This window comes from Rhincodon typus, chromosome 3, assembly GCF_021869965.1.
Source record: "Rhincodon typus isolate 14 chromosome 3, sRhiTyp1.1, whole genome shotgun sequence".
NCBI lineage: Eukaryota > Metazoa > Chordata > Chondrichthyes > Orectolobiformes > Rhincodontidae > Rhincodon > Rhincodon typus.
In genome coordinates, this window is record NC_063334.1 from 63,218,625 (window position 1) to 63,245,211 (window position 26,587).

Here is a 26,587-nt window from a genome sequence, read left to right on the forward strand (position 1 = left end):
GGGCCTTACCATTTACTGTATAATTCCAACCTTGGTTTGATTTTCCAAAATGCAACACCTCACACTTATCTATATTGAATTGCATTTGCCAATCCTCAACCCACTTCCCCATCTGACCAAGATCCCTCTGTAGTTTTTGATACCCTTCTTCACTATCAACGAGACCTTCTAATTTTGTATCATCTGCAAACTTACTAATCATGCCTTGTACATTCACATCCAAATCATTTATGTAAATAGCCAATAACAAAGGTCCCAGCACTGACCCTTGTGGCACACCACTAGTCACAGGCCTCCAGTCCAAGAAACAACCTTGTATGTTAACAATGATTCATATTGTTAGTTTATGATCTGCCTTCTCCATTTTGTGACTTCCGCTGAAGCTAGAAATTTATTCAGTTCTCTTTTAAATGATTGCAGTGAATGTACACTCAGCAATTTGACAGTTTGTTACTTAGACCAATTAATCTCTGTGAAAGTAAGAACCACCTGACTTCTGACATAGCTCTCTCTATGAATACTTTATACATGATGATCTCTGGTTCGATCTAACTTAAGTTTATATGTACACAATCTTGTCTCCTCTGAAATTTAAATATCTCTATTAGATAGCCATGGTTTTTAGGCATTTCTGTAATAAATGCAATTAAATTTTTAAGTCTCTCTGGTGTTAGGGTGGGTTTCATTCTAACAGCACTCCTGTAATCTTTTTCAAAGGCCCCTTTTCACCCACTATAATAGACAATCAGCCAAGACAGAGTATTCTGAATTAAAACTGCTGAACTTCATATTAGGTCTTTTATTTATCATTTCTTGCAAAAAGAACAGTAGTGTGCAATAATGCCTCAACTGCTCATCATGCATTAAGAGAAAAGTGATCTTTCTGTGGATCCACCAAGCTCCTATTCATTCTGGTTTAAATTTGTAACCTATTTTGATTTTATTGCCCTAACATATAACTACAGCTTTATATTTAAGTAAGTTTGTAATTGTCCTCCACTTTTAGAGTCATAGTCATAGAGTCATAAAGTTGTACAGCACAGAAACAGACCCTTCGGTCCATCTAGTCCATGCTGAGCAGATATCCTAAATCAATCTAGTTCCATTTGCTAGCATTTTGCCCATATTGGTCTAAGCCATTCCCATTCATGTACCCATCAAGATGCCTGTTAAATGTTGAAATTGTATCAGCCTCCACCACCTCCTCTGGCAGCTCATTCCATACACGTACGACCCTCTGCATGAAAAAGTTACCCCTTAGTTCCCTTTTGTATCTTTCCCCTCTCATCTGAAACCTATGCCATCTAGTTTTGGACTCCCTTATCCCGGGAAAAAGATTTTGGTTATTCATCCTTTCCATGCCCTTCATGATTTTATAAATGTCTGCAAGGTCACCCATCACCCTGTGACACTCCAGGGAAAAAAGCTTCAGCCTATTCAGCCTCTTCCTATAGTTCAAACCCTCCAACCATCAATTTTATGATTATACATTTATTCTAAGCATCTGATCAATTAGATTACAGCAGTTAGATATCTTTTCTTAACTTTTACTGTTTAAAGTAACTTACCATCTAATGAACACAATGCATCCTCAACAATTCATTGTACCTATTGAATATTAACTCATTATCTTTTGCTTTAGGCAGGATTTCCTCCTGGAGTGGTGAATATTGTACCAGGATATGGATGCACTGCCGGAGCAACTATAACCAGTCATATGGACATAGATAAAGTAGCTTTCACTGGTTCTACTGAGGTACTCTGAACTAAACATGATTCTTTTGCAAAACTGTGTAGACCTCAAACCAATTTAGAGGGCTTTTTTGAGATTATGTTAGTAATTATTGCTTTTGTCAAATCATATATTTCAAGAGAAATGTATCTATATTTGAAGCCTCTGATGTTGGAAATTGTTTGTGCTAATACACTTCAGTACATTCAACATAGGATAAATGTTTCACTCATTTCTATAAATTAAAACAGCATTCCAAACTTTAAACTTTAAATCCCAGCAGGCAAATGTGAAGCACCTCAGCTAATTGTTAAAGAAGCCACATTCTGATTGGAAAGCTTCAAATACATTTCCCACCAACGTTATTAGAGAATGGGACTTAAAGGCACTGAAATTCTGTGAAGTTCTTTCATCTCCTGTAAATTCAGTAGATAATCAGAGAATCGATCCAACTATCTCAAATTATCTGTAGACTCACTTCTGTCTTTCCCAATTTGGCTATTAGGGATTGAACCAAAATCACATATGTTAATATTAAACAGTGCACTCTCTGTTCTTGTTGTGCTTGCAATACCATATGCATTGGTCAGGTGAACTTGTAGTTTATCTCTGTGTGGGCATATTGTAGCAAGAATCATTTCTCCTATAACAGGAAAAAAGGTGATATGTTTATGGAAGCATGTGGTGTTTTCATGGTCCTATAGGAAAACAATGGACTGAATGTTTCCACTTTTTGGCAAAGTGTTTTTGGTGACTGGACTGTCATGCCCATATCAACATTTCTTTTCACTCTTCCTCTCACTGATTTATGATTGGTCCCTTCAATGCCAGGTTTATGGAATCAGGAGAAGAAGAGGAAGAAGTGTTTGCTGCCGCTGTGATCTTGCAATGCTTAGGCCACTGGTGCCATATTTAAACCACAGCTACTCACCACTTTGGATGCTGCAAGCTAGGAAGTAACCCTCACACTATGGTATTCCTACATTATCCCAAAGAAATTGGCCCAGAAAGGGAAGTGGATCCCCACATTGTGAACAGTGATCTTAAGGAGCTAGTGGTAGAGAGCTGAACCACCTTCTTTCCTGCTGACTGTAAAAGGAGACCACATCACCAGATTCAATTAGAGATAGTAGGAACTGCCGATGCTGGAGAATCTGAGATGACAAGGTGTAGAGCTGGATGAACACAGCAGGCCAAGCAGCATCAGAGGAGCAGGAAAGCTGACATTTCGGGTCGAGACCCTCATTATACCAGATTCAACTAGACTGGATTGAGATAGATTGCAGGGTTAGTGCTGTATCCCGGGTTAAATGCAGTGCCTGGCAGTACAAGGAGAAAGGGAATTATCTTCTGTGCAACACAAGGGTAAGTGCCATTATTTTTTATTTGCTACCTCATACACAGTGCCATCGATTATTTTAACTGTGCCAGTGCATACAACTCTCACCAAGGCACAAATTACACTATCACATGCATCATGTCCGCTCAATGGCTCTCAGGCACCTCAGCCTCCTAAATAACTAACACTTCCTGTCCTCTATGTTTCCTATTCCCTCATTTGGAACACATCATCGTTGTTCCTGCTCCTGCATCACCATTGATGGGTCTACCATCCACTTCCAGCATCCTCAATCTTGGTTTTTGCCTCATCGCAGGAAAAGTTCTCATAACTAGGCCAAGAGGCTGAAGATGAGCATGGGGTTTGCATTGGAACAGGACGTTCCAGCTGGAGTTTGTCCGCTCCACCTGTTTTTCTTCTTCTTTTCTTCTCTTTTTTCTTTTTCTTAGTGTTTTTTTACTTCTCTCCTGGCCTCTGATGATTTCCAGCCTCTGGTAACGAATCCTGGTTTCTGGCGATGACTCCCAGCCTTCAGCGACAATTCCAGGCCTCTGACAACTCCCGGCGGCCTCCCAGCATGGCGCAGTGACCTTCTGGCTTGGCGTGTCGATCTCCCGGAATGGCGACCTCCTGGCCAGGCATAGCGGTCTCCCCACCTCTTGTAGTGGCTGTCCAGGGCAGCCTCTCAGCCCAGCATGATGCCCTCTCAGCCCGGCATGGTGCCCTCCCGGCCCGGCGTGACAGTCTGAAGCGATCTCCCAGCCTCATGATCCTCAAGGTGAAGCCCAGCGTGATTTGGAGCCAGAGCCCGATGCAGACTGGAGGCTAGGTGCCAACATGGTCTGTTGTTGTGAACTTTTATTTCTGCACCACTGAACATTTTATTTCTCTACTGTCTAAGATCTTGTAACTGAAGAAGCTGTACCTAGATACCTAAGATAGCGCTGTAACTGGCAATGTATAAAGTTTTCACTAAACTCATTGAGTGTATGTGAAATAAAGCTAATTCAATTCAATTAAGGCTGTTCACCTATATGTGGAGAAGATGGTTGTCTTGACTGGTGGAAGATTTGACTACTCCTATAGGGACACAACCTCTATGTGTAACCTCGTAATGAGCTTCCTTCTGCTGTGCTCTGCTACTTTCTCATTAATGGGGGTGCTAACTCATTCATAACCTGCACAAACTTTTATCCCTTTACACTTTGAATGTCTAGCAACATCCAGTTAACCTCCCTGAAGAAGAAGCCAACCTGGGAGGTTCTCAGCTCCACCTCCACCTCTGAAGGGGGATTCACTCAACCAACAGAGGATGAACTGTTGAGGCTTTCACCTGTACCCTTCACAAACACAGAGACTTTCATCTCTGTGAGTTCTCTAACTAGATTAGACTGAGGAGCACAATCTGGTGAATAATTCATTAAGGCATCTCTATAGATATTGAAGAAGAAGTGCTGCAGATCACTAGAATTAGAGGACTGCCAGGGACCAGGTACCTGCTTACCCCCAAGCAGATGATGAGCCCATGGTCATAGCTATGAATCACATAATCAAAGTTTACAGACAAGCATGGAAGTAGCAGGTGGATTTGTCAGAGGCAGTCGGCCAACTGGAACAAAGGATGGAGGAGTCCATTAAAATTATCGGTTCCACACTAGCTCCCACCTGCACGCATCTGGCTACTATCATGAAGAGCCAGGTCCAGCACGCTCAGTGTCTGCTTGTGCACAGACCTGTACTCCATCACTTCAGTCAAAGGTGTTAAGTATCTAGGTGTCCCTTTCTCTCAGAGAAACAGTATGGTGCCAGCAGGGAGCATGAGCTACAAAAGTCTTCCAGAAGCTTCCTTTCCTGGCTATCAATCTCCCCTCTAAAATCTGCAGAAGTCCAAGTTGAGGAGGGGGAAATCAGCGTTTGATTCACTTTCAAGCACTTTCAGCAGGCTTGGGCCCTCTAGGCCCAAACCCACCAGGGGACCACTATCCAAGTCTTCCAGGACAACAGGGCCAACTAGAGAGCAGGCTGTCCCCAAACCAAACATCCCAGGGATGAAAGAAGTTCTAATGGCCAAGTATTACTCATCTGTCACAAGCAACCAACTCCTTGACTGTAGATAGCCTCAAATATCAATCTGGACTGCAGCCAAAGTGTTGCACTTTAATGGAGACAACGCTGAGGATACAAGCAGTGTGCAGGGAGTGGTAGGCCCTGCCCTGCCTAAGTCATCCATACTTACACTCACCTTGTACCTCAGGATTGCTCCCTACATGCAGCTTATGCTGAGAGTCAAACACAGAGAAACTCAGGAGCAAAAACATAATTGCTGGAAAAACTCACCAGGTCTGGTAGCATCTGTGGGGAGAGAAACAAAGTTAACGTATTGAATCTGATGACTCTTCACGACTGAAAGATGTTGAAAAATGTGTTTTTAATGCATACTTTTGTAAGAGGCAGAGGAATTGTTGATAGTGGAGAAAGAGAAAAAAGAGATGTAAGATGAGTGTAAATTAAGGTGTGAAATAGCAGGAACGGGTTCTCTTTACTAAGAACAAAGTAAACAAGACACAATCAAGACAAGAATCTTCAGGGGGTGGGGGAGCAGGAGGAGAAGAGAATGTAAGAAAAATGGATAATAGACTAAGTGTGATCAGCTTCAAAAGTTATTGAATTTGATGTTGAGATCTCGAGACTGTAAAATACATAAGCAGAAAATGAGGTGTTTTGCATTGTGCTTTACTGGAACATTGCAACAGGCCCAGGACAGAAATACTAGCATGAGAGCAAGGTGGTTTATTGGAATGGTCAGTAACTGGGAGGTCTGTGTCATTCTATGGACAGAACAGAAGTGTAGTGCAAAGCAGTCATCTTGTCTGTGTTTGGTCTTGCCAACACACAGATCACATTGTGAGCAGTGAATGGAATAGACTAGATTGAATGAAATACAAGTGAAATACAGCTTTACCTGGAAGATGTGTTTGTGACTTTGGAATGTGAGGAGGCAAAAGGGGAATGGGAAATTTCATGGGAAGGTGCTATCATGTGTGGGTGGCCTGGTAGCTCATTGGTTAGCACAGCTGCATCACAGTGCTAGGGTTCAATTCCACTCTCAGGTGACTATCTGTTTGGAGTTTGCACAATCTCCCTATGTCTACGTGGATTCCCTCCAGGTGCTCTGGTTCCCTCTCACAGTCCAAAGACGTGCAGGTTAGTTTGAAATTTCCCTATACTGTCCAGGGATGTGTAAGCTAGATAGATTAGCCATAGGAAATGCAGGGTTACAGCAATGGGTCGGTCTGAGTGGGATGCTCTTCAGAGGGTCAGTGTGGACTCGATGTAATATAACTATAAGATCAGAGCCTGGAATCTGTAGGATTACCATGTACAACAGTGTGTTACATTTCTGCCAAATAAAGTGTTACTTTGAATAAAACCTGAAGAATGTTCTTGACCTTGCCTTCTCCTTGACCAGTCTGTCTTGAGCCCAAACTCATAGTGTGGTATCTTTTATGTGATAAAAGAGGTGTCAATAGAACATCTCATCTGAATGCAGCACCTCCAAGAGTGCATTGCCCCCTCAACCCTGACGTGGAGTATCATTATCGATTTAGTGGGCTTTGAGTCTGGAATCGTGAGTGAGGAGTGAAAGTGCTGCCAATTTACAGACAGCTGATATTCTAATGCAGGAAGAAATTTCATGGACTCATGAGAGCAGCTTTGTCAAGAACAAACTGGGCTTAGCAATAAATGCCAGTGAAGTTTACATCCCATAGAGGAATAAAACATAAGACTTCTCCTTACATCTTTCTGACTCTGTCCAGAGACCTACAATACCTTTATTTTAGCTGCAACATGCCAAATCTTCCCTTTCTGTTTCCAATGCTTTTTCTTTGATCATAATGGAATACTACACTGCACCAGCTTCTACTTGGACTCACAACTGATTCTCCAGTTGACAACACTTGCTGTTTTTTCCCTTGGTATATGCCAAATCGTCTATTATGTTTTCAAAACCCATCAGAAGTGTATCTGCTAACTCATTATTTTCTTTTTGCAGAAGTTGGCATATAACTAAAGGGAAAGTTGAAGATCAAGAGAAAGTCATGCTACATTACAAAACTTGAAACAAATGGAAGATATCACAATTGAATTTGTTGGCAGAAAAACAGCATGCAACATTGCAAATGGCAAGGCCACCCATAATAGGATGTTTGGGGATTTGCTTTTCTTTCCTTTTCTTTTTCAATTCCCTCTCGAACACACTCAGCCTGGTGCTAATTTACCACCTCAAATTTACCATTACTTCTCCTTGTGATTGTATGCCGACCTTCATTCTCCCAACCTTCTTTCTAATTCTTTTGACAACTGCAACCCTGCAAATGCTCCAATTGAGGAGGGCAGTTCTCCCAAATATAGAATCACTTCTTACCTGCCAAGAGCCTGTACAGAAATTGACATCCCATATATGTAAATCTTGAAGTTGGAGGACTCTCAACGCACAAAGTGGGCAGCAACAGGTTCATGCAGAAAGGACAGCCCAGGAGCCAATTCATTGGAGGAACAGCACACATTCCAGTTCTACTGAGGAAGATAACCATGTAATGTTCGGAGGGCCAGGCCTTGATGTATAAAATTGCTCTTTATACGTCAGCAATTCCCAATGTGTTGCACTGCTTCCATGGCAATTTCTTGGAGACATTGAAGGTGCCTGATAAAACTGGGGTGGTTTTCTGGACATGAGAAAAACACCATGCAGTCAATTATAAAGTGTATGGTCATCTCAATGAACATTTTCATGAGTCCATTACTACAATTGTTGGTAGCAGATATCACCGAATAACAATAAAAAAAAATTCCCTAGCAGACCATTTTTTCCCTACCCTGTAATATTTTTAATCTCTTTCTAAGATACTGGCTAAATTACCATGGAACAGACCTGAACTTAAGGTTTTCTCCTCTGTCCTATTAAATGTAGAGAAGTGTGCTGTGATAAATTGTGGTAGAAAAAACACAGGGATGCAAAATAAAGAATATAATTCGAAAGCGGTCATGGGATCAGTGATGCAGAGAGGGCATATGTCTGAATGAATCACTAAGCCTGACAGAATAGAATGAGAAACAAGTTAAGACATATGGGATCCTGGGTCTAAACCTGGGGTAATAGAATATTAAAGCAAGGAAGTTATGATAAAAGTGTATAAATAATTAGTTTGGAAGTATTATATCTAGTTATGAGCACCAGACTTTCGAAAGGAAATGAGGGATTTGAAAAGATGCAGAAAAACTTCAGAGGAATGATTCCAGGAATGAAAAACTTCGATCATTTTGATTGATTAGAGAAGTTAGAGCTGTTCAGTCTTAAATAAGAGAAGGTCAAGAGTATTTTTAAAGAGCATTCAGAATCATGAGGGAGCCTAGTAAAGTAAATAAGAGGAAACTTCCCATTTTCAGAGAGTCCAAGTACAAGAAGTCACTGACAGTAGGTCATTTGCAAAAGAAGCAACAGTAACATGAGATAACAAGGTGTAGAGCTGGATGAACACAGCAGGCCAGGCAGCATCAGTGGAGCAGGAAAGCTGACGTTTCGGGTCTGGACCCTTCTTCGGAAAAAATTTTTTTCCCGCTCCTCTGATGCTGCCTGGCCTGCTGTGTTCATCCAGCTCTACACCTTGTTATCTCAGATTCTCCAGCATTGGCAGTTCCTACTATCTCACAGTAATATGAGGACAAGCATGGAGGCAAAGGTTCAAGAAGGCAGCATACCACCACTTTCTCAAGACAATTGTGGATATCCAATAAAAGCTGACTTCACCAGCGATACCTACAGCTGTAAAAAAAGCTAAAAGAGTAGTTAGGGTCTGGAAAGCACAGGAATATGGTGGGATAAAATTCAATGGTCACATTCAAAGAGAAATCATTGCAGGCTTGAGAGAAGAGGTGGAAAAATAAAACTAGCTGAGTTTTTTTGCAGAGATTCAGAGGAGGGATTGTGCTGCATCATTCAAATAGCTTTCATGCTTATGTGAAATACTTATAGCACACTATAAAGGTAAGCTTAATGATTTTAAATACTATATTCACATTTCTTATTATCATTTTTACTCAGGTTGGTAAACTAATACAAGAAGCAGCAGGCAAGAGTAATCTAAAGAGAGTAACACTGGAACTTGGAGGGAAGAATCCAAACATCATATTTGCTGATGCAGACTGTTAGTATTAAAAGTTATTTCTATACTTAAATTTCATTTTCATCAGATGTTTAATTGCCCTTGGCACTGATATTTGGGTGTTTTTGGCAAGGTTTTATGTACTTTCCAGACCTGCATTTGTAAAGAAGTTGGTTGTGGACCTTCTGTGGATTTTGCCACAGAACTGGGAAAAGATCAACAACACATGGTCATGGCAGAATGATCTGTGACTTAAAGGGAAAATTGTCACTGATTGCTCCATTACTTTGGTGCTTTTGCCTCTCTTGGTAGTAGAGGTCATGAAGTACTGGCAAAATTATGTTTTTACATACTCAATAAAGTGCATGCTCTAAATTGTCATTTTTGTGATGTAGGGAAGTACATTAAGACCAGTTGCAAGAGCACCAATTAAATTAACCCCTTTATCCTGGATTATGAAAACCAATGTTGTTGAAGACAAGACAGAAATAATCACATCATTTTTGTTGGCGACATTCATTGTTTATCACTATAAATTAATATGGCATAGGCTATCTGTTATTTGCAAGCACAGGCCTAGTTATTGTCTAGTTCTGACTGTAAGCTGAAAAAGACTATGTCACTTTTTTCATTTTGCAGGAGTAGGATGTTCTAATGTATGTTTGAAATTTAGTTTTCAATGTCAGATGCATTGGAGTAGACTTGAATTTTCACTACTGGACAGCATTCAGGCACTACTGTTCTACACGCTGTCTAATGATCAGGCAAATGTGAAATGGGTAGGAGGCAATGCTGAGATTATTATCTGCTGGTGAAAGATTTTACTACTTATGATATTAATTTTAATCAGACTAGAATGAGTATTGATCAAATGACTGCATGTTTCATTCTATTGTCAAAGAATTTGACAAAGAAGCTTAAAATTTATTTTAAAAATTGCTGTCTTGTCCATTATCTTAATCATAAAGCTGTTTCTAAAAAAAAACTTTTCTAAATTCCGCCGTTTACAAATATGGACACAGTTAGCACAATGCACTTCAGTTCCATGACATGAATACAGCGTAAAAACTGTTAATTCAGAAGTCCGGTTGTAAATGATGAACTGTGACCTAAATTCATGATTCATTAACTAGAAAGTGGTCATTGCACCTTATTGCCTGAGTCTGTTGTTCTTCATTTGCTGCTGTTCCTGGTATGATATTCAGTAGTACACCAAGTAGTATGCAAAATTTGTGAAGATCTCACTTATGTGGAGTAAAAACAGAGGCAAAATCTCATAAATCCAAAAACTGGTACAACACCAACAGAATGCTTCACTAAAATTACCTCAGGGAGCAAAGGCTGGTGATAAAACTGCCAAAATAAAAGGTGCACTTTGCCAAGTCAACTATTTGACTAAATGTGTGGCCCATTTAATGAATTACACGCATTCCAATCATAGTCAGATGCCAACAATATGATTTCCTTGGGTCCGATGGTTCCCAAGCTGCTGCTGATTGCTGTGAAGCTTATACTCCTCAGACATCTGGCAGTGAGAAAGTTCTGACTTGAGGTGCTTTATTGCAGCAATAATACTGACATTTCTAAGAATATGTCAAAGAAAGTAATGAGGAGTCAATCATGTCAACACTATCACCGTACACATTTGATACTCCCTAGCATTCCCATCCTCTGTTAATAGAGGAACAACTGAGAACTGGTAAATTTGATTTTAAAAATGCTGTTCAATGGGGCTAGTACTACTCTGCTACTTATGAAAGCCAGAATATCCACGCATGTCTGAAGTGATGTTAAATGATCAGCAACACATTAGGTTTAGCTTATTTTGTAGTCAGTTCCACAACCTATTATTCAAATGATTGGATACTAATTGTTAATAACATAGAGTCATAGAGATGTACAACATGGAAACAGATTCTTTGGTCCAACTTGTCCATGCCAACCAAATATCCTAAATTAATTTAGTCCCATTTGCTGGCATTTGGCTCAAATCCCTCTAAACCCTTCCTATTCATATAGCCATCCAGATGCCTTTTAAATATTGTGATTGTACCAGCCTGGACCACGTCCTCTGGCAGCTCATTCCATACACACACCACCCTCTGTGTGAAAAGGTTGCCCCTCAGATCCCTTTTAAATCTTTCCCCTCTCACCTTAAACCTATGCCCTTTGGTTTTGGACACCACCTACCCTGGGGAAAAGACTTGGCTGTTCGAACCTATCCATGCGCCTCATATTTTATAAACTTCTATAAGGTTGCCCCTCAGCCTCCAACACTGCAGGGAAAATAGATCCAGCCTATTCAGCCCCTACCTATAGCTCAAACCCTCCAACCCTGGTAACATTCTTGTAAATCATTTCTGAACCCTTTCAAGTTTCACACATCTTCCCTAAAGCTGGGAGACCAGAAGCGAATGTAATATTCCAATAGTGGCCTGGCCAATATCCTGTACAGCCACGACATGACCTCCCAATTCCTATACTCAATGCACTGACCAATAAAGGCAAGCATACCAAATGCCTTCTTCACAATCCTGTCTACCTGCAACTCCACTTGCAAGGACCTGTGAACCTGCACTCCAAGGTCTGTTTGTTTGGCATCACTCCCCAGACCTTACCATTAAGTGTAAATGTCCTGTCTGTAATTGCCTTTCCAAAATGTAGCACCTCATATTTATGTAAATTAAACTCCATCTGCCACTCCTCTGCCCATTGGCCCATCTGATCAAGGACCTGTTTTACTTGAGATAACCTTTATGGCTGACGACTGCACCACCAATTTTGGTGTCATCTACATACTTACTAACCATACCTCCTATATTCACATCCCAATCATTGATGTAAATATAACTTCATACATATTTTTTCCAAAGTATAAATGGTCATAAAGTGTGCTCATCAATTTCTAATAAATGTATTTCGTAAATGTAACATGTATTGTACATCCACTGACTTTTATGATCATGCAATATGCTTCTCAAGAAAATCCAATAACAGTATTTAGAATAATTGACCTCATATTTAAATGTCAGATTTGAACTCTTGAATAAATTGTACTGTATTACATTTTCCAAAATGATCCCCAAAATTTCAAATATGAATGCAACTCATATTTTGCAGTGGACTTTGCTGTAGAACAAGCCCATCATGGCCTCTTCTTCCATCAAGGACAGTGCTGTTTAGCAGGATCCAGAATATTTGTGGAAGAACCGGTCTACAAGGAATTTGTCTGCAAGAGCATTTCACTAGCACAGAAGCATGTTATTGGAAATCCCCTACATGAAGCAGTTACCCATGGGCCGCAGGTATCAGAGAAAAGGCGTTACATGGAATGCTTAGAATAATTAAAGAGTTAACATAATACTTTAAGCTGTGAGAAGAAAGCTCATAAGTGACCACGTTCTGAACCATGATACTGTTTTAAGCTTATTCATCTTAGCTATTGCTTTATGCATGCCTTTTCCCTTTTATATGTAAAAACTAACAACGCTGCTGTAGTCTGCTACAATTATTGATTCTATTGCCATCTGTTCTGAAAGTTTCCTTAACATAATGAGAATTATGAATGCCAGGGGATAAAAATTTCAGGTAAGAGGAATATTGGATAGTTTAACACAGACCAGATAAGGACAGTAGCTTTTCCTTCCCTAACAAACATTAGTGAATTATAAGAGATAACAAGGTGTAGAGCTGGATGAACACGGCAGGCCAAGCAGCATCAGAGAAGCAGGAAAGCTGACGTTTTGGGTCTGGACCCTTCTTCAGAAAGGGTTCTGAAGAAGGGTCCAGACCCGAAACGTCAGCTTTCCTGCTCCTCTGATGCCAACTGGCCTGCTCTGTTCCTCCAGCTCCACACTGTGTTATCTTTGACTCCATCATCAGCACTTCTTATTCGTATTGGATAGTTTCCTTAAAACTAAGGATTAACATAATTGAGGTGTGCAAAATTATAATGGGTGCAGATACAGTAGACAGGAAAGAGCAATTTCCCCAAGTGGAGAAGTCTATTCCCAACATACTTTTAACATGATTGGTGTAAGGACTTCAGTGTGATGAGAAAAAAGACTTTTAAGCAAGAGGAAGGTAGATGTCAGAAATTCTGGTTCAGTGGGGTCAGAACTCATTTAAAAGGTACCTTGATCGCATCTTCAAGTGTTTTAACCTACAGGGCTAGGGACAAAGTAAAATTAGAATGGGTGGCTAGATTTTTTAAAAATGTTTCTAAACTTTGTCTTTTGTTTGAATGCACAGACATGAAAGTCTGAATGGTTTCTTTCTGTGTCTATGATTTTACAAGCCTATTAGATCGCAAGAACACATGAGAAGGTAAAATATGTAAAGGTCATTCAGCTTATCAAGTCATGTCTGTTCACACTTTTAGAAACAATATTACAGGATTACAGTCCTGGCAGAAAAGCTCATTAACTAGAAGCTAAACCAAGTAACAAGTTTAACTTGAATTATGTTATAAAGTGCATGAATATGTAGGAGTCACAATAGATCATTAAAGATTGATCAATTTACTTGTGAATATACTTTTAGAGTATTTTAAATATAATGTTTGAAATGTATAAAGTCATTGTAGGATTATTGGGCCACATTAATGATAACTTGTAAGGCCATTTAACCTTGAATTATATCGGAGAAAGGTCAAAAATTGAGCCTTGCCATTAATTGCCTTTACCTTTTCTTTCTAAAAGGAACTCGTTATTATATTTCCAGTTTCTGATCCTGTGGTTGCATTTCCCTTCCAGTGCCTAATATTTAGACAAGATCATATGTAAAGTTTGAAACTGTTTCCCTCTGGTTTCTTTTTAATGCAAGAACTGAAATTATCACACACAGATATTGTTTGAAGAGTAGGTCAACTTTAAATGCAGCAGCTCTACCTTTACTTCATCTGTCACATAAAATGTCAAATTCTCCCATTATGAGGAGATAATTGTCAGTGGGACATATATGTTTGTTCCTAGGCTTGTCAACTGTTCAAGATTATCCTGGAGTCTTCAAGAGTTACAAATAATTTTTGAAACACGGCCGAGACAAAACCCAGAGCAAAATCATAGGAGCATTAAAAATGTTTTTCTTTCATTTTCTTTTAATGCTCATTTTAGTAATTAAATATGTGATACTTCCAGACCTACGGCTAACTAAAGTTGGAAATCCTATTGGCCCTGTCCAGCAATATTTAATTTTTCTGAATTTGCATATTGCTGAAATAAGACACATTTTGTTGAAGCTTGACACTTTCCATTATCAGGATAATTTGCAAGAATACCAATGTAAAGGGAAACAATAATTTTTATACTGTATGAGCACAGTGTACTGATTGATTGATTAGCAAATGGATTCCAATTAGTCAAGATATTACCATGGAGAATGCATTAGTTATAACTATCCTGCTTGAAAGACATTGGAACCAGATGTGGGATTACACAAATGAACCATATTTAATTTGGAGCTTTTAAAAGCAGCACAGAAAGAAAGAAATGTGGATTATTAGCAGCAAAGATCCAAAGTTTTCCTCTCCCTGTTTCCTCCTAATTATCTTTTCAACAAGAACTCACTGAAATATCCTTGGATTTTGCTACTGCTGCAAAAATAAGTCAACCAGTAAACAAATGTGGCCTCAGGGTAAAATCTAACACCTCAAAGTTTTAAGGACTTTTAAGCTGCATAGCCTTTTATTTTCTACCAGGCACTCCCCCTTTTAAAATTTATATCTGTTTGTCTATGTGTTTGGTATTGTGGTTTATTTTTATTCTCAGTGTAAGTAAGCAATAAAAAAACGATTTCTTTTCTTTCAGAAAACCTTCTAATGGGTCCTGACTTTTGCAAAAATATGTTTTAATTAACGTGCGATAGCTGCACGCTAAAAAGAAATTTGTTGTGATCGACCAAGAGTGGGTTAAAAAGAGGAGTGTTGAATTATCTCCCTCATCTGGTTGTAAAAAATTCAGGAGCTCAATTTTGTTACTTTCTCTTTGGCAAACAGCTGAACTGGAACTTGAGAGAATAAGTTGTTCCTACAAACACTATTTAAAAAATGGCAACACTTTTTTTGTCTATAGTATTAAAAGTGCTAATATGTCCATATTTACAGTTAACGCTTTCAGAGAGAAAAACATGTAAACTTTAAAAAAGCTAAAGTCATTGTCTTTGGAAAAATAAGTTAAAAGGGATAGACAAACACTCAGGGGTGGCATACTGCCCAAAAGCCAGGAAAAGGAAAAATTGCAAAATGGATGATGAAATGTCTAAAAGTAGAAACAGAGCTTGGCAAAATACAAAACTGCAGCAGCAGAAATTTGTAACGGAATTCTAACAGAAAAAAGAGGAAAGAGTAATTCTAGGAATTGAAAAAAGAAAGAATTCCAGGAAAGGGAAATGAAAACAGGAGGTCCAATTGAGAAAGAAAAATTAAGACAGCTCTACTGAAGAAAATACAACATGAACAGACTTAAGGGCTGAAGTATTCAAGTTTGCCCATTTAATTCTAAGTTTTGATGAGGAGGAGGAAGAGAGAAGTTAGCAGAGCAGTTCAAATGGCCAGTCCAACAATGGACAATGCTGTTAAAAAGCAAATCGACAAGGAAATCTCAAAAAAATTACTCTCTACTACCTGAGGAGAATTCCATTAACTATACAGCAGCAAAAGGGACCATTTTAAATTTGTGCCAGTTAATGTCATAAAGGCAAAAATGTTGTATTCTTAAGAAACAGCTCAACCAGATACACCTGGAATTTGAAAGGCTTAAGCAACTTACTTTTGGCCAATGGGTATAAGCATTCAAAATTGAGGTCACTTATAAAAACCTTAGTGCCGAAATTATCCTCAAGGATTAAAATCTCAATATCACGTCCAATGCAGTCACATGTATGGGAGCAGAGGTTAGCAGGGCACAGCCAGATCACAATTCAGGCTGATAACTATAAGTGAACAGACAGATTCAAAAACTGAGTGAAGGTGAGGTCTCGAAGCTATCACAGAGCAAAGTGAGATAGGGACTAGACGAAGACTCCTGTGACAAGCTGTGGAGAATGGAAAGCCAAGTGAAGAATATAGAATTTTCCCTGATCATTAAAAGAAAGGACCTGAGTGGGAGGCAAGTGGTAAAATGCACCAAGTGCTTCGGGAAATAATATGTTTCCCATCACCGCAAGTTGCAAAACCAGTGTTTGTAGAATTAATGGTGGCCGGTATCTGCTCAGATATCACTGTTGACCAGGAAAGCTTTCAGGAGTTTGTATAAAAAGGAAAAAAATGACTACTAACTATTTTAGACAGCACTAGAGAGAGAAATCAGCATTCTCTAAGACACTGGGTGTTTGCAGACTTTGATGGTGATGATGAAGTAAAGATTTTCCAACTGAAATTAAATTTAATTGCACAGTGCTGATAAAAGCACTCGTAGGGAAAAGTGTGGAGTTATGACATGTAACAGTTTATTTAGAGAGTGAACTTGTTATTACAGGTCTAGTAACGGTGAGAGTAATCCCAAGGATTGTCAATGCCGGGGTAAATGTTTTTCTGAAGCAATTTGGCTAGCAGTAAACTATTACCTTTAAATATAAAAAGACAGTCCAGAGAGATTAGAACAGTGTGGAGCTGGAGGAACACAGCAGGTCAGGCAGCATCAGAGGAGTAGGAAAGTCGACGTATCGGGTCGGGACCCTTCTTCAGCTGCCTGACCAGCTATGTTTCTCCACACTATGTTGACTCTGACTCCAGCAACTGCAGTTCTTGCTATCTCCAGAGAGATTAGATGGGCCAAAAAAAGTCAACGGGAAATAAGCAGCAAGGCTGGAAATTGAAACAGCTTTGGAAGCCCCACAGGGGGAAATAAAACCCATAAGGTTTGGAGTGGCTCAAGAAGAGTGGCCTGAATAAAATCAACAGTAAGATGCAAAGAGGCTAGGAGCCAAAACATTCAGAAATCTCATAGGGGGCAGTAGAACCCAGGTTTGGGAGATTCAGGAAGGGCCATTTGCGTTAAACCAGTGAGAAGTGGCAGCAAGCCAGGAACTGAGATTTGGAAACCATACAGTGAGCAATATAATCCTTGAGATTTGGGGTGGTTCAGTAAGGGTGATTCATATTAAGAGAGCTGAGATCCAGCCAGGATGTTGGAAAGGTTCAGGACAGAACTCAAAATGAGTTAAACAAGTCAATTGCCATAAAAGAAAGCAAGAAAGGCCTGTGAACATGACAGGACAGAGCAAAAGAGTTGGTAAATTTAAAGGAGGACTCCAAGATTTCAAGGACACAGCACGTGAACGTGAAGATGGAGTCACTTTTAGTGAAGGAACTGTGGGGATACAGCAGAAGTTTACCATCCAGCTGATGGCAATCCTAAACAAAAAGGGAAAGGGACAAACCCCACAGCAGACTCTCCTAGTGGAGGCCACCAAGAGCACACCCTTAAGTAAAACACAAAGTGACCCACTGGTGGGTCTGAGGAACAAAATTAAGTTCCATAACTAATCCAGTACAATTGGTTTGATGTAAAGTTGAATGAGATCAAGGTACAGGATGTAAGCTCAGACATCCTGTTGGAGGCAAATTACCTGCCACCAAGCTCATAAATATCAAATTTGTATAAATGCCTGAATGTGGTGCATGAATTATAGAAGTGGGCCGAGAAGTATCAGAAGGCCAACATGGCCCAAGGAACAAGTCCGGCTATTAGCCCCAAAGTAGCTTTTGAACTTAATTTAGGATGACAAGAGTGAATGTGGAATGTACACATGTCAGCCCAACACTTTCACTGTAATTTCATACTGACCTTGTAATGGAATGCTCACTATAAACAAAAAGAAGAAATATTATGCCTGTTTGTTTATCTTGGTGGAGAGGTGTCATGATAGTGATAAAACTTCCATCACCTAGGTTTAATACCTGGCACCTTTATGGACTTTTGAAAGGAAGAAATGTGGACCTAAAATTATGCAGCAATCACCTGACCACCCATACGTAAGTTCAGGAAACAGGTGTGGAATAAATGAAATCATCTTAACTGAAATTACCATCTATCTAAATGCATTGAAACTAGTCAACTGAATTAGGCATCAAAAAGCTCAGATTTTGTGTTTAATTTACACTTGCATGAAATCTGTACACATTCGATATGAAAGGATAGCCCACAACTATCCAGCTTAGAAAGGAAATGGAGCCAGAATTGGGAATACACAAATGAATCATCTTTTAGTGGATGCTTGGAAAGACAAATAAATGGGCTGTTAACAACAAGGACTGAGGTACCGTTCCCAACGTTAGTCATCTGGACAACTAACCAGTCAATGGAGTGCAAGTATATTACAAAATCAACTCTGCGATTAAACATTGCCATTTGCTATAATATAATCTAATTGCAATATCACTTTATTTCTCACTGTTTGGTTTAGGGTACAGGTTTTGTACCTATTCCATTTATTTAGCAAGGTAAAAGTGACTGCTCTGGACCTCAAGGCAGCCTGAAACCCTACCAAACTGGAATTAATGGAATTAGAGAGAAAATGCTCCACTGTTTGAAATCATTCCTAATACAAAGGAAGTTGGTTGTGCTGGTTGGATCTCAGTCCCAGGACACATCACTGCAGGAGTTCCTCAGGGTAGTTTCCCAAGCCCAACCATCTTCAACAACTTCATCAATGACCTTCCAACCATCACAAGGTAAGAAGAGATATTCATGGATGATTACACAATGCTCAGTACCATTCGTGACTCCTCAGATACTGAAGCAGTCTCTGTCCATTGGCAACAAGACCCGGACAATATCCAAGATTGGGATTATATAACAAATGTTAGGCAATGACCATTTCCTACAAGAGAGAATCTAACCATTGCCCTTGAAGTTCAATAGCCTTACCATTTCTGATTCATCCATCCTGAGATACCATTGACCAGAAGCTGAACTGGACCAGCCATACAAAAACTGTGGCTACAACAGCAATCAGAGACTAGAAATTCTTCAGCAAGTAACTCACCACCTATGTCCCCAAAGCCTGTTCACCAGCTATAAGGTGCAAGCCAGGGGTATGATGGAATATGCTGTACTTGCCTGGATGGGTGCAGCTTTAGCAACACTCAAGAAGCTTGACATCATCCACGACAAAACAATTGACTTCACTGGCATCCCAGCAGTTCCTTCGAAATTCACTTCCTTTACCATTGATGCACAGTAACAGCAGTGTGTACCATCTGCAAGATATACATCAGAAACACAAGAAACCTCCTTCAAGAGCAACTTCCAAACCCAGGACTTCTACTGTGTGGAAGAATTAGGGCAGCAGAATCATTGGAGTATCACCTGCAAATTCACCTCCAACTCACACCATCCTGACCTGGAACTGTACCATGGTTCCTTCACTGTTGCTGTGTCAAAACACTCAGGAATGCAACGGTTTGAGAAAGCAGCTCACCACCACCTTCTCTGGACAATAAATACCAGCTGTGCCAGCGAGGCACACATCCATGAACAAGTGTAAAGGCAAGCTGTACCCTGTCCATTCTTTCTGTTAATATCATAACATCACAACATTGACTTACCGTGTCAAAGAAATGTGCAGTTAACTGTAAGAGTGGATATATGTGTTTAAATATGACACAATAGCAAATAGTCACCTCAGCATTGCATCGTTATCAAGCAACCAGTGACTACAATACATTGTCTTCCCAAGACATTGATTTACAGGAAGTCTACTGTACTATCATTTTCTTTGAGACAATAAGTAATGTCATAGCCTGAAGACATATGAACAGATTTGAAGAGATACTATAGCAAAAGATACATATCACTATAATTACAACAAAACATATTTGACCTTGAAATTACAGCATAGGCTAATAACTCACTAATAACTAAACAAGGAAAAATTAACTTGCAAAAAGCTAGAACTCCAAAATAAATCCCCAAAATGATTGGGACACTCAAAGCTAAAGCAGTATCTGAGGGCAGAAAATAGGGTTGATTAAAAAAGGCAGTAGGGAGGCTTCATGAATTGCCAGTCCTCAATGGTGGAAGGGCCCAGCAGCTCATTGCAAAAAATAGGCTGAAATGCTTGATTCCATCTTCAGCCAGAAGTGCTAAGTGGGTGATCCATCTCAGCCTTCTCCTGAGGTCCCCAACATCACAGGTACCAGTGTTCAGTCATTTCAGTTGACTGTGCATAATGTTAAGTAATGGCTGGGTACACTGGATTCTGAAAGAATTTTGGCCCTGACAACAATACTAAAAACTTGTTTTCCGGAACTAGCTATGTTTTTAGCCAAGCTGTTCCAGTGTAGTTATAACACTGACATTTAACTGACAAAGTGGAAAATTCCTTAGGTATCTCCTCTGCAAAAATCAGCACTAATTCAGTGGGATAATTCCACTTATCATACCCTCATATAGTTGATATAAGTAGTGTATTTACAAGAAGTTGGATATTCTGTGTCTATGATTTCACCTCTTGATTTCCCAGAAGTGTTTCAGTCACCTGCAAGGCATAAGTCAAAGTCTAATGAAATACTGTCGCCTAAATTAACGCAACTACAAGAAGCTCAACACCAACCAGAGAAAGGAAGTTCTCAAGATTGGCAGCTCATCCAGCACCTTAAACATTCACAGCCTCCACTACCATTCCATTGTCGCTGTAATATGTGCTATTTACAAGTTGCACAACAGAACCTGTAGGACCTTCCAATTTTACGACTTCTGTCACCTGGAAGAACAAGAGAAACAAATACATGGAAATACCATCACTTGTAAGAGCCCATCCAAATCACAAGCTGTCCAGACTTTGAAATATATGGCTATTCCCTTCCTGTTTCTTTTCTTCTTATTCATTTACAGAATGAGGGTGTCACTGGCCAGGTCAGAATTTATTGCCCAGAGGACTGTTTATGAGTCAATCACATTGTTATGGGTCTGGGGTCGCATGTAGGCCAGGCCAGGTAAGCATGGCAGTTTCCTTTTCTAGTGGATTTAGTTGATGGATCAAAACCTTGAAACTGTCTACTTAATAGCAACATGGGTATCCCTGCAGTGTATAGACTGCATAGGTGTCTCACGACCATCTTACAAACCTATGAACATATAAAATAGGAGCAGAAGCAGACCATTCAGCCCCTTGAGTCTGATTTGTTATTTAATACAACATGGCGGATCTGTTTGTGTTTAAACCATTTTATTTAATGGTGTTTCATCTACCTACCACTAGTAATGCTTGATTTCCCTGCCTGACAAGAATCTACCCACATCTCTCATAAAAATATTCAATGACCCAACCTTCATTGCCTTCTGAGGCATGATCCAATATCATACAACCCTCTGACAGAAATGGGTTTCTCCTTATCTCTGTCCTAAAAAGGCGATGTCTGTTTTTAAAACAATGGTCTGTGGTTCTGGACTGACTCATAACAGGAAACATCCTTCCCACATCTGTCTTGTCAAGACCATTCCAGATTGGTGCACTTTAATCAAGAAGTCTCAATCTGCTGAACTCCAGCGGAAAGAAGCCTACCCTGTCCAACCTAATCACAGAAGACAACCTGCTCATTCCAGGTATCAAGAGAGCAAAACTGCTCTGAACTGTCTCTAATACACTTACATCCTCCCTTAAATAGAGACCAAAACTGCACATGATTTTCAAGATATAATCTCACCAATGTCTTACATAATTGAATATATAATATACTTACATGTATATTTCATTCCTTTTGTGATAAAAAGTAGCCTTCCATTAGCCTTCTTGATTATGTGTTGTACCTGCACACAGACAGTCTCCAGGTTGTGAACAGGTTCCGTTCTGGAGTCTGTTTACAAGTTGAATTTTATGCAAGTCAGAATACAATGCAGGATGATATTAAGGACCTATTCATGGAAGTAGTTGTACATTTGATCTTTAATATTACACCCCTGGATGAGATCACGTTCATAAGTACAAACATTTGAAAGTGAGATGTTCATAAATTGGGGGCCCCCTATCCAATTGTTGATTCATGAACCCGAACATCTAAATCCCTCTGTACCTTGGAATTCTGCAGTCATTCTCCATTTAAGTAAAACTCTTTTCTCATTCTTCATGCTAAAGTGAACAATTTCACATCATCCTACATTATACTCTATCTGTTCTACTTTTGCTTACACACGCATCTATATCCATTTGCAAATTTCTTATGTCTTCTGCGTAACGTACGTTCCCACCTATCATGGTGCCACCTTCAAATTTAGCTATCATGCTTTTGCTCCCCTCATTTAATCCATTGATGTTAACTGTAAAAATTTCAGGCTCCAGCACGTACCTCTGTGGGACTCCACTTAAATCCTGCCAATCAGAAAATGACCCATTTATACATACTCTTTGTTTTCTATCAGCCAGCTAGTCATCTATCCATGTTAATATCTTTGCTCTATACCGTGAGCTTTCATTTTCTGCAATAGCCCTTGATGTAGCATTTATGAGATGCCTTCAATGGAGCAGTTATGGATGAGCAATAAATGCTGGCCTTGTCAATGATGCCCATAACCTATGAACAAGTTTTAAAAATTATATTTTCATAGGTATGTTTTCTTGCATTATCCTGGTTGGCTAATAACAGATGTTAATATAGAAAATCACACTCTGAACTGTAGTCTTGTATAAGTTTACCAGTGCCTATTTTCTCATTTCATTTCCAAAATAGATTTATATTGGCCTTTTATGCAATCTTATCTACCTGTGTTTATGACATTTCATAAAGGAAGCCCAAATGTTTACAATTTTGCAGAAGTTCTTGTTATTAGCCATGATAATCAGCTGCCATTTTCCTAAATCCTTTCAAAAATGAGGACTGTGAGAAGTACTGAACATAAATAAATATTGCATTAGCAGTTTATAGTTAAGGTTTTATTTTTGTAACTAATCATCCAGTTAATATAAATTATAACAGAAGCAATTTTAACCCCTAGCTCTTATGCTACAAAGAAATTCAGCCTTGTACAAATAAACCTTTTTTTTTAGCTTGTAATGTTGTGATCACACTGGAAGATTTATAATGATGTGTTCACTGTGAACAGACATAACAAATTTTGCTGTAGCATTAGAAAGTTACTGCATTGCGTTTATATAGGCATCTTGCCTTAGCTTGTCATCTTTTCATGATGCTTTGATTCATAAGCTCACGAGAAACTCAAAGCATAATCCCTCAAAGTGCTACTCATCATTAATGTTCACTGAACAAATACTTCCATCAGACCTGATTATTTAGACTCTCGTACTCAGGTAACAGACGACCTTATCATGCAATTGAAACTCATGGGGAACTTGATCCTCATCTTCTTCGATTCAGTCAAACTCCTCCTGTGCTAATTTGCATTTGGAGATAGGCCACTGGAAGACTATAAAGGCGAGCATCATTCCATTGTAGCTTAGGAGACAGAGGTCATAAAAAGTTGTTGCACTGTACTTCAGAGGGAAGTAAGAATGACAAAAGAGATATTCAGTCAATAACCTGCTGCTGGCAAGATGTCATTAAACTCACATAGACCCACAACAAGAGTATCATACCTCCTCACAAAATGCTGACCTTGTCCACAGTTACAGTGGTAGGTCCAGTGGAGGTGAAGCCTGTTAGAAAACAAGAACAGACAGTACTGGAGAAACATAGCAGGTCTGGTAGCATCTGCAGAGAGGAATAACAGAGTTAATGCTTCAAGTCCAGTGACCCTACATCAGCCTCTGTAGGCCTTAGTATGTTACCTATTAGGTATGGATGAGGTGAAGTAAACATATTAGAGTTAGATTTTATTGTCATATGTACTCAAGTACAGAAGTACAGTGAAAATGTACATTGTCACCATTCCCGGCACCACTTTAGGTTCAAAAGTACCTGGGTATAAAATCTTGGGTACAAAATAGAAAAATAAGGAAATAAGTTTAATGTTCAACATTACAGTTCTTCACTCTACACTGGGCGTTCCACACGAGGGCACGCTGGTCCCTTCGCAGGGCTGAGTCCCTCACTAACAACCGCCATCCGGACTCGTCGTCCACTTCATCTCCGTCCGGCCCCGTCGTCCACTTCATCTCCGTCCGGCCCCGTCGTCCACTTCATCTCCGTCCGGCCCCGTCGTCCACTTAATCTCCATCCAGCCTCATCATCCACTTCGTCTCCGTCCGGCATCCTCCTCACCAGTCACTCCTCCGCAACCATCAAAGATCCATCAGCTCCAGCCGCTGCCACACTCCGGACTCCAAATCCGATGCCTTCACCACCGCTGCCTTCACAACCGAGCGCTCTCCAGAAGGCAAGCTAAAAAAAAAGCAAACTAAAAAACCAAATAAAAAAGGAAAAAAACCAAGAAACAAAGAAAAAAGAAGAAAAGTGGATGGAATGGACCAGTGCTGGGCCTCAGAGCCAGACGCGATGAAGTTCTTAAATTGTAGGAGGGCTTTAAGGCTCTTAATACAATAGTGTGTCTGTAATTGGGCAACAGAGCAGCCATAAGCTAAGATATGGGATAAGAAATCAGGCTTGTTAGCATCTGCTTTGAGTACCTTAGAGAGCTGCAATATCCAATTATGATGCACACATACACTTGTACCGTGAACTATGTCAGACAGCAGCTTGATTCAGTCAGAAGTGTGCATGCAGTGAACATCTAGCTGAGGTATGCAGGGCAGGCAAATCATAATGTCAATTAATGTGCAATTATGTTTCATTTAAAGGTATCATCAACTAATTACAGGTTAGTAGCTGGTTGATTTATTTTGGCAGTTGCTTTATTCGATCAAGTGTCTGGTGCTTCCTATAGTCATGTCAAATTAAAACTGAAATAACTCCACAGAGGCCGGTAGCCTGTCACCAAGTCACCCTTTTGCGAATTTTGTTAAAGACTGGTTCTGCAATCACTGACACAGCCACGCCATTATCAGACTCCATTAGAACCAGGTGACCATTTAACCGGATGTGTATTTTGGTTGGTTCTGATCTGAATGTTGCTAAGCAATTTAACTGTTCCAAGCCAGATGTAGGTGGACTTTCCAGGGTGTGTACCCCTGGATACTAGCCTCTGAGTTCTCTTAATTCAGGCTTAGTGGGACTCTTTTGCTGTCTCGAATCCACATACCAGCAGCAACTACAATGGCTTAATGGCCCAGATCCTAAAGAAAATGTTAACTGTTTGGCTAAGGCTTGTTTTGGGGTTTTGCTATGGGCTGACCTAGAGTTCTTCTGTTCAGGATATGTCCTGAGTGAGGCCACACAATTGCCTTCAAGTGGTGTTCCCCAAGCTCAGTCAGCCTGCTGAGGGTGTCCAGTTCCATCAGAATACCCTGCTCCACTTGCCGCATTTTCCAGCCAGTTGTAGACACTTTTGCATTGTTACATCATTAATCTCTCATACGAAACAGTCTTTCAGCATCTCATTAGGGTTAAACTAAAGTTGCATGCTTCCGCCAGTCATCTTAACCTCGTCAAAAATCACAACAAATATTCCTCTGGTTCTCGAGCTATCAAGTAAAACTGATAGCATCTCTGAATTAAAGGAGGCTTGTGGTCATAATATTTCTTAACTAAATCTGTCAACTGTTGAAAGGTTTTAGTATCTGGTGCCTCAGGAACTTTTAGGCACCTCATAACCGAAAAAGCTGTAGGCCCACAAGCTGTCAGGAGAATTACTCATAGCTTTTCATCAGCCCCAGTGTCATTTGCCTGGAAAAAATAATGCATTCTTTCCACATACTGGGCCCACTCTTTGATGGCAGGATCCGACAAGTCAAGCTTCCCAAATAATGGCATGATGCCAGAAATGCTTACCCCAAATCAAAGACAAATCTTTGCAAGTTTCTTCAGAAGCATACTTTTCTCTTGTCACCACTCCACAGAGGCTGGTATTATGTGAGCAAGTTACCCTTTATTTACACATGGAGAGTCCTTGACCCTGAGCCAGCTTCCTTAGAGACAGCTCTCAGAGTGAACAGATCCCCTGACACTCCTGTTTATATCTATCATCCAGGGATCCCTGATTGGACCAGATTAACAGCCCCAATCAGGGAACTCAAATTCTGTGGGTCCACCTGGCTGACCTTGTTACAATCACAAAAAAAGAAACCAGCCTACTTTCCTGTCTTGTCTTCTTCACCTTCAGTGCTTACTGAATGACACAGGATGAAGAGAAGTTTCCAGTTCATTCTGCTGCATAATTTGACAATTGATTCTTTCATCAAGCCTTGCACATGCTTCTAGAAAGTTCCGGTTCTTTTTGCTAAGACTGTCAGAGCTCAGTGAAGACAATCGGTGCCATGACTCTTTGAAAAATGTGTTCTTAGAATATGTATGCATAATAACTGAGATTTGTTGTGAGAATATGGTAGCCATTTCTTTTT

General features: G+C 39.9%; 1 protein-coding gene across 5 annotated transcripts in view; it reads left to right on the forward strand.

The window, feature by feature from the left end:
* The window catches only part of LOC109927365 (aldehyde dehydrogenase 1A1-like), a 97,089-nt gene that overhangs the window by 62,766 nt on the left and 7,736 nt on the right, over positions 1–26,587 (forward strand). For all 5 annotated transcript variants that reach the window (XM_020527364.2, XM_048595142.1, XM_048595139.1 and 2 more), the window contains exons 8-10: positions 1,643–1,756; positions 9,175–9,277; positions 12,356–12,540. In XM_020527364.2, coding sequence (XP_020382953.2) covers positions 1,643–1,756; positions 9,175–9,277; positions 12,356–12,540 — 402 coding nt within the window. The remainder of the gene's footprint in view (positions 1–1,642; positions 1,757–9,174; positions 9,278–12,355; positions 12,541–26,587) is intronic.